At 33.4% G+C, this 13,247-nt stretch overlaps 1 protein-coding gene across 2 annotated transcripts; it reads right to left on the reverse strand.

The window, feature by feature from the left end:
- Window positions 1–1,996: 1,996 nt before the first annotated feature.
- On the reverse strand, window positions 1,997–12,034 carry LOC109594644 (protein jim lovell). 2 transcript variants are annotated; one of them, XM_020009878.2, is made up of 5 exons: window positions 11,967–12,034; window positions 6,362–7,471; window positions 5,776–5,898; window positions 5,068–5,495; window positions 1,997–5,004 (listed from the first exon to the last, which is right to left on the reverse strand). In XM_020009878.2, the coding sequence occupies exons 2-5, from the start codon at window positions 7,344–7,346 to the stop codon at window positions 4,831–4,833; spliced, it is 1,710 nt and encodes a 569-aa protein (XP_019865437.1). In that variant the 5' UTR covers window positions 7,347–7,471; window positions 11,967–12,034; the 3' UTR covers window positions 1,997–4,830. The 2 variants fall into 2 exon arrangements, with proteins under 2 accessions (XP_019865437.1, XP_019865436.1); XM_020009877.2 differs by lacking the exon at window positions 11,967–12,034 and adding an exon at window positions 7,539–7,624.
- Between the last annotated feature and the right edge of the window lie 1,213 nt (window positions 12,035–13,247).

The following is a 13,247-nucleotide window of genomic DNA, read 5'->3' on the forward strand; positions in this document are numbered from 1 at the left end:
ATGGACAGTGGAGGTGTAAGGGTAGGGAAGCTTGTACGACTCTTGTATTATTCTGGGAAGGTAGTGGTAAGGCTGATAGACATTAAGGAAGTGTCTAAGGCATCTTGTAACTTTTGCACAATTTGTTGGAGAAAATTTCCTTCTAATGTGAAATAATGATCGCATTCCGGTCTGGTAATCCTCAATATCTCAACGATGTATAGGTATTCTAACTTAGACCGGTAGAGTACCATATATGTAGGACAATGTAGACAGATTGATTAGGTGGAAATATGGAAAGTGTCACACGATAAATCAGTTGCGATAAGCGCTATTCCAAGAATGCTAGTATACATAAATCGCAGAATGACGTCGCTGCTTTAATACAAAACATGTCACGAAGAATTGCCATTCAGGCAAGAGAAATAATCGATATTAATACATGTTTTTCCGTCTTCCATTTTCAACTCCGATTTTTCGTTTTTCAAATTTTCAGGAATATTTTAAATGTTTTTTTGCCAAATTTTTAAATTGTTTTAGAAAATTTAGTGTGTTGTTAATTTTGTGGTGGAGTGTGATTCTAGAATCTGAATTCAGATTCTCTAATACACACATGCATGTGTTTTATGTTCCTTATTTCTTATGTCATTCGCATTTTCAGGGGACATGAAATATACTGTTTTTAAAATTAATTTTGAAAACGTTCGTTTACAGAAAACTACACACAAATAATATCTTCATCATCACATCAGTATATGCAGCAAGGAAAAACGTCTTTAAAAACATCGAATTCGTCTACATGAAGTCAATACAGTAAGTCATTACATGAAGACTGTTACAATGCTGACGTTATGCGTTGTTTTATGTACGTGGGTGGTCCGATAAGTACTGAAGACTAAACTATATATTAATACATAATTTGAATATTTAAAAAAAATCTCGTAATTATTTTACCGAATGTTCATAATAAATCAAAAGACTGGAGGTGCCAATAGGTTGTTTTATACCTCCATGTCGGAAAACAATTGTATGTTTTTCAATGTAACAGTAACAGTCATTTTTACAATCGGTAAACATATCTATTATAAATATTATATACTTATCATTTGAAGACAACTAGAAAACTTAGTCAACATATAACGAAAGTTGTGATATGTACTCCGAAACAATATTATGTGTGCATCTTTTCTTTGTCCATTTCATTACCAATTTCATAGGTCGAAACAAACTCCATAATTTTTGGCAATACAGGTCTTGAAATAAAAATCTCTTTTTTTTCACGAAGCTTTATTAGTTTTATTTAACATCATCAAAAACTAAGCCTACCTATATATCAAATATCTATTTTGTATATGTACCTACAATATTTATAATACAATGTTTTTATATTTTAAGTGCTTCAGCACTTATTTGTATAACACCTCGTACATAGCAAGGAAACGGTACGAAAATGATCAAAAATATATTTCGAATTTTCGCACAGTTTTCTTGTTCGTCTATCTATATTTTGTATACTGGATTTATTTCAATTGGTATACATTTTATATTTTTCTGTTTATTCATTTTTAAATAAATATATATGGATATTGTTAATATTACCCTGTTCTTTATCTTCAAACGTAAACGAACAAGAAATGAAAAATTAAATGATCGGTACGAGGTGCCAAATTTTTTGCTTATCCTTAATAAATCTATCGGTTTTTTTACAAATTGCACCATATACAAAGATTGCAACATTTAATTTTTTTATACACAATAATGCCAGGGATTTAGTTCCTTTTTCGAAGAATTTTGAAAATTCTCATTTTTACAATTTTAATGCCCAATTTATATTTTAAAAAACACAACTGAAACAAACCATAAATTATACATATTGCACTAACGCTAGTCAAAAGTCAAAACACATTCATCAAATGAGAAAATCATGCGAGAATGTGTGTTGATTAAAACTTAAAAATGAGTATTTTTGGTACTATTTTCACTTCCATTTTAAAATTATACCCTGCATATTAACATATTTTAAATATTGTCTATATTGTGCTCGTGTAAATAAATAAAATAATAATAAAAATCGTGAGTTTATTATCTAAAATGTGCACCTAAAATTTAATAATAAGGAACTGAAATCTACATAATACTATCCGCAAAATAATAATTACAACTAATAATACTTTTGTAGGAATGTCTGTGTGTGTGTGAGTATTATTTACAACTTAATAATTAGATACCAGCACCATTTTATAATATCTGTTGATGAACGCGGCCAAAGCCACTAGATAAATTCTAGTTTAACAAAATTATAATAAAAAAAGGAACTTCAAAGCACGAATTAAATAAAAGCATAAAAAATAATACTAACGAGTGCACAACCATGTAATTAAAAAAATTTACACGTAAATAAAACTTAAAACAAGAAGAACAACAGAAAACAGTGTAATAAATACATAGAAACAGACAGATCAAAAGTGGTAACGTAAATCTCACTACCTAATCGAAGCTGTCGATCACACCAAAAATGATTATTAGGGTAATTTTCAAAAAATTTACAGGACGGCGTGGTCGACAGCCCCCCTCTATAAAACTATACCTAACAAACGTCTACTACCCAATTGATTGAGTAGCTGTTATCACATTTTTAAAATTCTATTTGTATTAATACTCGGTCCGATTTGCATGCACATTAAAAAATGTGAATGGAAATCGTGCAAAAACCTGGGGGGTACTTGTGGGTGCCTACATACGAAGGATGTGTCAGAATTTTTATCTTGTTTACTAGTAAGCAGCGTGATTTTTTTTATTTATAAAAAATTAAATTAATTATTCCTAGTGATGTGTCTTAGACTTTGTATTGTTGTTTATTGATTAAATTTTGAAACTGCAAGTCTTTTTGAACTTACGTTTACCCTGCAGGATAATAATAAACCAGGTCGAGAAGCTTGGGCGAGGAATTGTACTAAAATCGTCTGTTTGCCCACTTACGCAACTAATTTTATCCTAAGTCTACACGAAAAACAAGTTGGAAAAATATCGGACTATAAATCGTATAGTTAAACTAACAAAAGCGGTTTGGTATTTTTTTTTGTTTTTAACTTGCAGCCAAAATATACTTAAAGAGAATTTGTTTGTACAATGTTGACCGTATACCTAGTTTGACTAAATTTATTATTATTTTTTTATACAATCTGAATTCAAATCTTACACACTGTAAAATTTGCTGATAATACACCGAACCTACATTTACCTGTATTTTTTTTTTAAATTTAATTGAGAATCTTAACTGTATACATCAACACATAATTTGTACAATTTTTTAAAATTTTTATCTAAAGGCTTTTTCATCCGGTAATTTTTCTTTAATCTAGACCGCTTTTTCTCGTAATCATTTTGCCAAATATTCGTAAGAAATCAAAGAAAGGACCGGGGGGTGCAAATGGGTTGTTTTATACCCCCCGGCCGTGTCGGGAAACAATCGTTAAAAGTTTTTAAATGTAACAGTAACAGAAAATCAGTCTGTTCCAACAGTTATCATTAAATATATTCATGTAAAATCCAATCTTATAAAAAATTTATATTATCTGAGTTCACTATTAGTTTGTATGGGGGTACATATAAAAATACTGAAAAATCGGAGATCTGCCTTAGAGATCAAAAATATATTCTGTGAACATATTGTTTGCTATATATAATCTGTATACTGTACAAACTGTTTGTAAAAAATACTAATATCGCAGCAAATTGAATTAACCATGCAACAACCTCAAAAACGCGTCCGGATTAACCGGACGCCTCCAAAGGTTGCGACGCGGTTACAGGAGTAGGTCACGAACAAAAAACCTTTGTATATAGAATATTGAGTAAATATTTGGTAAAAAATCTGTATATCAGGAACTGTATAGTGATAGTAGTAAAAAATAAAACTGTAGTATTTGACCCGGCGACAAGACAACGTCATCGCTTTCCCCCCTCGATATCAGCCTATTTTGTATCGGTTTGAAATATTTATAAGAAATTAAGAAAAACATATTTTCAACACGTTCAAAGATATGCACATGTTTTTTTTATTATATCTAAGTTGTGTTACTATAAAAATATACTTATTAAGTCTTGTGAATGGAGGGGAAAGAGATGAGTTCCTCTCGACAACGGGGCGGACTTATTGTGTTTCAAGCATCAGTTGGAACCTTGGCAAATATGATATATCAGTCTTATGAGACGCAAATTCCAAGTGAAGAATGTTTAAATTTCATCCCGTTCAATAAATGCAATTAACCTATGTACACCGATTTCACTTCAGAATTTGAACGAACATTATTAATGTAATTTTCATTTTTTGTTAATCATTACACCTTGTTACGGTACCGGAAACCTATACGTAAAAAATGAGGAAGCACGATAGCTTAGTCTAATAAACATTTAAACAACAAACGCCCCACGTTCAGAAGCGGGACTCTCTCGAACAAAATCTGACAAAAATCAACAGAACTCGGTCGGCGGGACCAGCTTCATTTTCATCTTTTATACACATTTTCTATTTTTTTTTCTAGAACTAATATTGCCCCTATTTTTTTGTACACCGGACTGGGAAACACCTTACGAAAACACATATTGTTCATTTGTGTCGAAAAGATTTCAAAACGTACTTAAGTATTAGCCACATACTAACATATATGTACTGTTCAGATTAGTTACAATTATTAAACGTTTTATAAAAGGTTCGACACATCGGACATGAAAGATTCGTTAAGGTATGTCCCACATCCTGCGCGGAACCACCGTTCAAACTCGCACAAATTCACCTAAAAAACTTTTTACAAACGCTTAATTTAATTTTACTGTTCGGACATCATGCATTCAGTCCTGACCGTTTTGTTGGACCAGTTCTCGCCTGTCATCAACCAACGTCGGAGGTCTGAACATATCCTCCGGCTCATCCATATCCTTCTTACAATCTTCCTCCGATTGCTGCTGTTGGCCGAAGTGCTCTCTTGTCTTCTCGCTTTGTGGCAGCAGGTGTATCATACTGACCTTTAAAAGAAAAACAACACAAAGATAAGTCTCGATTCAGGCATAAATGAACATAAAACTTACTGGTATGGGAAATCCCGTTCCAAAATCAGGGTAGAAGTTGTGCGCGAACGGGTTGAACATGGATGGTTGGTGCTGTTGCTCTTGTTCGGTGCTCGAAGGCCTTGTGTTCTGTTGGATTTCTTCCCTCTCCGTTTTGCATGAGGTGTTGTTGTTATTGTTGCCACCGCTCATCCCCAACAGATCCATCGACGTCGGATTCGGACCTCCGATGCAGTCTTTTCTCAGCTGCTCCAGCTTCAAGCTCTTGCCGTATTTGCCGCGCACGTACATCAGCAACGAGTTGTACGGGATGCCGAATATTCTGGACGCTTGGCTAGTGGTCATTTTCTTGTTCCAGACGTGTTGGAGTGCTTCGGTCAACTCGGCGTTCGTCCAGGATCGGGGCGGGCCGCCTCTGGGTGCGCTGTGCTGTCCCTTTGGTCTTCCCACTGTTAAATAATTGATGTGTCAATTTAAAAATTGCTTAAGTCGGATAATGAAAATTTATTAATGAAGTTAATTACTAAAGAGTAAAAGAAGACATCAAGTTCACATGACCATTTCCATGACCATTAACTAGATCTGATAACGTCCCTCCGACAAAATTGTTTTATCTATTTAGTACAACCCTATATATATGACAAGTGTATCAATTATAATCAAGTGAAAGCGTACAAATGATTTGGACGTTTATCGTTGATTATTATCTGAAATTTTGGTGTTACTTACTTTTCTTTTTGGCGTAGAGTTGTGGATCGGGAGTTGTTCTCGGGTCAGTCATGTCGAATAACGGATTCCTGCAGCTATCCAAACCTGGAGGGAACAATCCCAAATGCGAATCCAGACCGAAGACTGTAAAAATTGTATGAATTAATAAACAGGTCGTGACCACGTGTAAACGTACTATTAGTTAAGATATATCGTATCGATCATGGTATAAATAGTTGATGGTTAATTATTCAAAGTGTGCTGCCTTCAAACCGATAATTACATAATCATGCAGGACTGTTAATTATATAGAGGAAAAGAATTGTATGTTCTGATAATTATCATGCATTATTTAATTTACGAATTAATATTTATCGTACGTTTCGTGTGACAAGTTATAGATCAATAACGATTTCCTGAATAGTTTAATTAAAAATTGCAAGTCCTGTCCTTGATCTTTAGCCATCAAACATAACAATCATCTCGTTATCGCTCTTTCACCTAACAATAATTGCAGCGAAAACGTCTTGCACCGCACCCAAACACAGTGACTCACCGCGAATTTTTCGCGCGTACCCGAAGATTACAATTTCCTACAACCACTTACATTTGCTGTGCGGAGGCGTCATGGTCAGCGCGGAAACGGAGGGCATGGGCGGAAACGGCAACGGCGAATGGCTGTCGATCTCCTGCTTAAGGCCCAGGCTGGGCTGCGTGGAAACCGGCGACGACTGGTACTCCTTGCTGCTCTGTGTGGTGAAGTCCATGTCCGGCGATTGGGACGGTTCCGGCGTTCTGGACTTGGCCTCTTCCTTGATCTTGTGATCGACTTCCTCCTTGGTTTGCTTCTTGATGCACAAATTCTCTGCGGTCTCCTCCGTCTGCGCGTCCTTCTGAAGGGACACCGACAAGTCTTGGGCACCGCACAGTTCGCCCGATCTTCTGCGTGGTCGGGCCTGCTTCCTGCGCGGGATCGGCGATTGGCACTCTTGCCTGGGGATCAGATTTTCAGGAAAACTGAGCCTCGACATGTGCGGTAGCTTGACAGGTGGTTCGTAACTGTTATTGGATGGTACCGGGGAGAACGGGGACGTGCGATCGCCACCCGATGTTCTAACCGTGACTCCAGGTGTTGGTAAACGTCCACTTTGAAAGTAATTCCTGTCGTAATCGTTCGGTGAAGCTGATGGTGTAGGAGTTTGATTAATAATAGAACTCTCCTTGTCCACACCGAACGGGTCCTGGTTGGCGAGACCTCTGACCTGTAGACTTTCAGCCGCTTTGATCAGGCTCTGCAATTGTTCTTGTATCACGCTAATCTCTCCCTTGTACATGAAGTCCACGATCGCCTGCACCTCCCAGCCGTTGAAATCCTTCAACACAATCACCGGATGCTTGCAAGGATTCTCCGAAAATATTCGCTGGAAGAATGGCGAACAGGCGCTCAAGACAACCTTGTGGGCCCGTACTGATGTTTCAGCACACACTAAGGTCACGTCCACCAGGGTTTCCGCCTGTAACAACGCATCGAAGGCTGCCAGGATGTGCGTCTGGTGGTTGTTCCATCGTAGGGAGTAATGGGACTGCGTCATCTTCGGTTCGATTGTATGTCGATTTGGAATCGGTTCGTTAGGTTGAAATTGTTTGATTTTTGATTGTTCGTCGCTTTTGTCAAACTTCTGTCATTATTTTTATTCTTCTTCTGAATTTTGAATTTCTGAAAAGAAAACAACATTTAGTTTTTGTCTGGTAATTAAGAATAAGTAGTAGTAAAGAATTCATACATAAATTAGCTGCACAGGCGAAAAAAGATAAGGTGAAATAGAACACGAAACCAATCCATATGTAACTTCCTATTATTCAAACATGCAAGGATATAATGGCGCTGTTAAAATTGTACGTTTTTATTGTTTACAGTGGCGCACTATTAGAAAAAAAGTATACAATACATGTACAGGGTGTAAAACTATTTTAAACTTTTACCGACGGTAACGAAAATTTAATACATACATACTTTTTTAATTATAAAGTTTAGGAAGAAACAATCGCCTTTAATGTAAGACTATATTAAAAATATGTTCAACGTATTGACGATATAAAAAATTGTTAATGAAAATATATATGAAAGATACAACGAACTAAAATGCCAAGCTACTAAAAATATAAATATTTCTTACTATTACATTACTAAATTTAATTAATTATATTAACGATGTCGACAATCGACTGTCAATAAATACATCTAAATTCTAATGAAAGGCAATAAAAATTAATAAATAATCAAAACATTAGGAACAAGGGTAAAAAACCGTCTATAAATAGAGATGGATTTATGCGACCGGCACGTCACTGAACGGCAAGACGAAGGGGGTCGGTTATAGTTTGTACAAAGTTTCCCCCTTCAGGCGGCGCGACTCACAAATCATGTAAACAATTAACCGATCAGAATTCGTATTAAATTCCAAGAAACGGGCGCATATATGTTGCCGGGTCACGCACACAATCCACACATGCCAACCTGCGTGTGCAAGATTCGAAATCGGGGGAAAACTCCTGAATTCCACATTCGTACATGCATGTGTGTATAGAGAGAAATTCCCTTGAGCGTTTGTTTTAATTTCGTCCGTATTCTTCCACCCTCTTATTAGCCGAAGAGCGGAATGACGGGACTCGGGAGGGGTGGAGGTGGATACGTGCATACGCGAAGCCGGTGCTTTATTTTCAATTTTGCACGTGGAGAAAGTGAAAACGCGGCTCAGACGGGAAATGAATGAATTTCGGGGGAAACGACGGACGAGGAATTAAGGCGAGAGTTTCGTGCGATGTTTTCACACATGTGCGGGGATGAGATAATTTCGCGCAATAATAATGTAAATATCGCCCGGGGAAAATCTGTTTTTACCAACTTTAAATGTCACTCAAACACTCTGATTTTATTTATCACAAATGTTTTTTCAAGATATTTTATTATATTAATTATTTAATCACATTAAATTCTAATTAAATCGATGTATTTATAAAATGTATTGAATAAAATAAATGGCAAGGTATATTAATGATATATTGCAAGTTAATTGTATGAATTATTGAAATAAGTTGCTGTAAATATAATATTAATAAACTTTATCGAATTTTATTGACTGCCAAGTATATTTTAATAGTAAAGTGACTGTTGCTTTAATTTTAAATTATATTTATTGATTACAATAATTTTCATTTATAAATATTTTTTTGTAATACTCTTTTTGTATCAAATTTATTTCAAACTAGTAATTATTTCATTGTCACGACATAATTGCCGTATTCTTTAATATTAAATGAAACTGAAAATGTTTGTATAAATATTTTCAACGCTTTCTATAATATAAATTGAGAAACATGTTATTTTAAATATTAATAAACTTAATTTTCACAAACAAAGATATACATTTTTTCTAACATTCTGAAAATGATTAAAGAAATATTTTCTGTACTCTTCACTATATTTACTATCTAATTTTTAAATAATTTAATTATTAGTATTATTTTCCCTATTAATTAAAAAAGAAATATAAAAATATTTTCATGTTTTTATTATTAAAATAAAATTATGCAATTAAATGTAAAGGTGGAACCTTAATAATATTTTGTGTGCCCCCATGACATAAAAAAATAAAAATATATAAACAAAGAGAGAAAAAGATAAACGTGATGATTTAAGAGGGGCAAACATTCCCTAAACGGGCAATAATAGAGTCGCGAATTTAACAATCGTGGACCGCGAGCGTCGCGCTATAGATGGCGTTAAATGTAACGTCCCGACGCCGCATTAAAAACAAACTGCGAACGATATAAACAAAACTGTCGCCAATAAAAACATTTACGAAATGTTCTGGTTATTATTATAATCGTGGTAGCGATTTATTTGGATGACATGTCACAAGTAGACGATATTAGATGTCAGTTGATATATTTAAAGTCGTAATTTAATGCATAATTGATTATTGGCATAACTTCGGGTCGGAGGTTTCGTGTGTGCCGACATAAAATATGCAAATCAGTTTTCGGGAACATTATATGTACTGCCAAAATATTAATCAAGATAAAAGTACAAGCAATTCTACTGATTTCGTTTTATTTTATACGGCTATTAAGACCGTTTATTTATATATGCGAGCCGAGGTTTCATGTCCCGCCACTTTTACGAGGGGGTTATCAAAAAATTGTTGTTAACATTGTTTTATAGCCGGGTTGCAAAACCCCTTAAAAATACACCCTCTGTCTTTTAATTTAAAATGTTGTTTATTGTTATACTTTTACTTGACAACACGTTGGACTTAAAATCAATTTATAATATAAAACGTTAAAAGAATAATTAATTTTATTGGACATTCAGTTTTCGTCTGAGAAGATTTTTATTTATACATTTAAGAGTTGAAATGACTATAAAAGTTACAGTAAACTTTTTAAAAGCGTTATTGAAGAATTCAGACCATTCTATTTAAAAGCTGCGATATAAAACTTCAATTTAGATTAATGTTTACAACAATTTACAATAATTTTCATTTTTTAATATTAAATAATTTATATTCTTATATTTATTTTTAAAAATATAAACTTAAATTAAGTTTATAACATAATTTAAAGCTTTTAACTTGCACATTTTAATGAAAATTTTGTATGAGTCGATTTTGTTCTGCAGCATAAACACAAATGAAAAAAGTATAATAATGATGAATCATTCATATTTTAATTTTAAATTTTTCTGTAAAAATTTCAAAAAATTACTTTCTTTATTATATAATATACAGTTACGATAATTTTATTATAAAATATTGTATTATTTGTTACAATTTACTTTAAATTTATTTATACTAGACTTTAAAAAAGAAAAATGCAAAATATTTATATAATTTTTTAGATTAATGTTAGTTTGACTTACAGATTTATTAAAATTTTAATTAATAGTGAATAATTTTAAAACATCTTTTGAAAGTTATATAATACATATATAATTATACTTCAAAATCTGTAGTTTGTGCCCACAATATATATTTTATACAAACAAATAACATACATATAAACAACATATACTTTTCAATTTGGAAATATTTTATACATAAAATATTAGTAATATTTTTTAAAAATATTTTGTTCGTTTCAGATATATGTTAGTCTGTGATTTTGAATATTTAATTTTTCTTTTCACATGTTAAATACGTATATTTTTATTTGTAGTTAATCTAAGGATTTATAACGGTATTAAAATAATCACGAAATATATTTGGACGATTTGGATTTTACTATTTAAAAAAGATTTTTTCCACATATTTACTTTAAAGTAATATTGAAATTACAATAAATTTGAGTGAAAGATTACTTTTTTGTATTTTTTGTGAAATTTAGTGCAATAAATATATAAAAGTTTTTCACATAAACAAACTAATATATTTTAAAATTACCATTCAACCACTTTTCTTGACTGATTAACAGATATTTAGAAATTGAAAATATATATATAAACAGTTATAAAAGTTTTTAAAATAAATTTTTACGTAGTTTTGCTGTTGAAATTTGAATTTAGAAACATAATAAAGCAATTGATTAACAAATTAGAACGGTTAAAAGGAACAGATTGCGGTAAATATTTTTTTACAGGCGTTAAATTAGTGAAACATGTTAAACATGTGGCACGGTCAAAAATGGCGAATGCGCCGGTTTTGAAAAATCATCCCTGCACATGCTATAAAAAAAGTGATTGGTACAAACTTACCGATAATTTCGCAAACAAACAAACAACATCAACATGAACATGAACATGAACAATAACAACAATGAGGAGAAGGACCCGACGTTTCTTTGCACCAACAAACACGGACATCTGGCTAAAATAAAATCGACGGTGTAAAATTTGCGAAAAACGGATGCACACACACGGTGTGCGAGGCTGGCACGTGTTCCGGATCGCCGCGCGCCGTCATTTGTTATTGCAAAGAAAACACATGTCGGGGCTGTTTTTGGAGGGTTGCGAGCGCGAAACTCGAAAACGAAATCGCTACATCGCCTGGATCGGACGGGCAACGCGGACCCGAGTGAAGGGAAAATGTGGAAAAAAATATTGAGACGGAATCCGCGCATATTCGCACTGCACACATATATACACACACATGACACACGGGGTAGGGGGCCCGGTTAGACGGTGGCGGTCGCCGGTGCCGTTGAACAAAACACACCTGTCCGAGACGGTATCAGCCTGGAGACGTCCCAAAGACGGCGGCCGACTTATGTGTCCGACTGCTTTCAAAAATATGCCGACTAGGAATGGACGCATAATTCCCGGATCCCTGTTAATGAATCCGATTAGACAAAGCCTGGCGAAAGGCGAGGACGCTTGCGCCCGGACTCCCCTCGCGTAAGAATCTCCCCCCACCGTCTTACTCTCTTACTGTTTTACCCTTAGATATAAATTAAGGGGCGGCGTGTACTTAGAATCACACACGGACTCCTACCCTCTCTCTCGGCCGGCTCGACCACTAATTACTCGAAAAGAGGACGGCGCGACTCGTGCGCGCTCCCTCCGTTTTGCATAAATGCAGTAAGAAATCATCTACGGCGCTTTGGCTTTCTTTTTAACGACGCCCTTCTTTTCACCCTTCATACACAATCTTTCTCTTCTCTTTTTCTTATTTCGCTAAACAAAACTCAACCCCTTCCCTCGCTCATTACAATTCCATCTTCTCGGCCCGTGCCTCCTCCGTGCTCACCTCCGACGATTCTCTCTACATTACGCTATACTCTGTCCAATACACTACACGTTTTACATATTCTATATTATTTTCTCTATATTCTCTGCAATTATTTCAACTTTATTTAATTAAAATTTAAATAATTTACTCTTTTACTTTCGAAATATTCAATCTCTTTAAGTAAAAGAACGCAATTTTCTCTAAATATCTGAATAAATATCTGTTTATAATTATGAAATTCAAAGAAAAATTTTATTTTTAGATGTATATAAAAGTTTGTTTATTATGCTAAATTAAAATTAAGGATAATTTAGATTTATTTACCTTGGATTGCAGCAAAATTAATTTCTTAAACTCATTTAATTATTTAAATTTATTTTATTGAAATTAGAAACTACCAAATTCGAAATATTTGTTCCAATTTTCCATTTATTTTTTTTCCGCATTTTATACCGAATTAAAATTATAATGGAAATAAAATCCTTAAACTAAAATAAATTCATTTCCTTTTAATGTTATTTAGGTTTAATTTATTAAATCTAGGCTCAAAGTAATGATTGAAATTTGTTTGTGTTTACTACTTTAGCAAAATTATATCACTGAAGAACTAAAATATAATAAATTCATATATCTTTTAAACTTTTGTTAAATTATAATTGATTCAGATTTATTTTATTTAAATTTAGAAATATCATTCTAATTTCTAATTTTTAGAAAATAATAAATAAATTTTCATTTAGAAACAATTATTCAAAATGAAAGCTTAAG

Source organism: Aethina tumida, chromosome 1 (genome assembly GCF_024364675.1).
Source record: "Aethina tumida isolate Nest 87 chromosome 1, icAetTumi1.1, whole genome shotgun sequence".
In the NCBI taxonomy this organism is placed as follows: Eukaryota; Metazoa; Arthropoda; class Insecta; order Coleoptera; family Nitidulidae; genus Aethina; species Aethina tumida.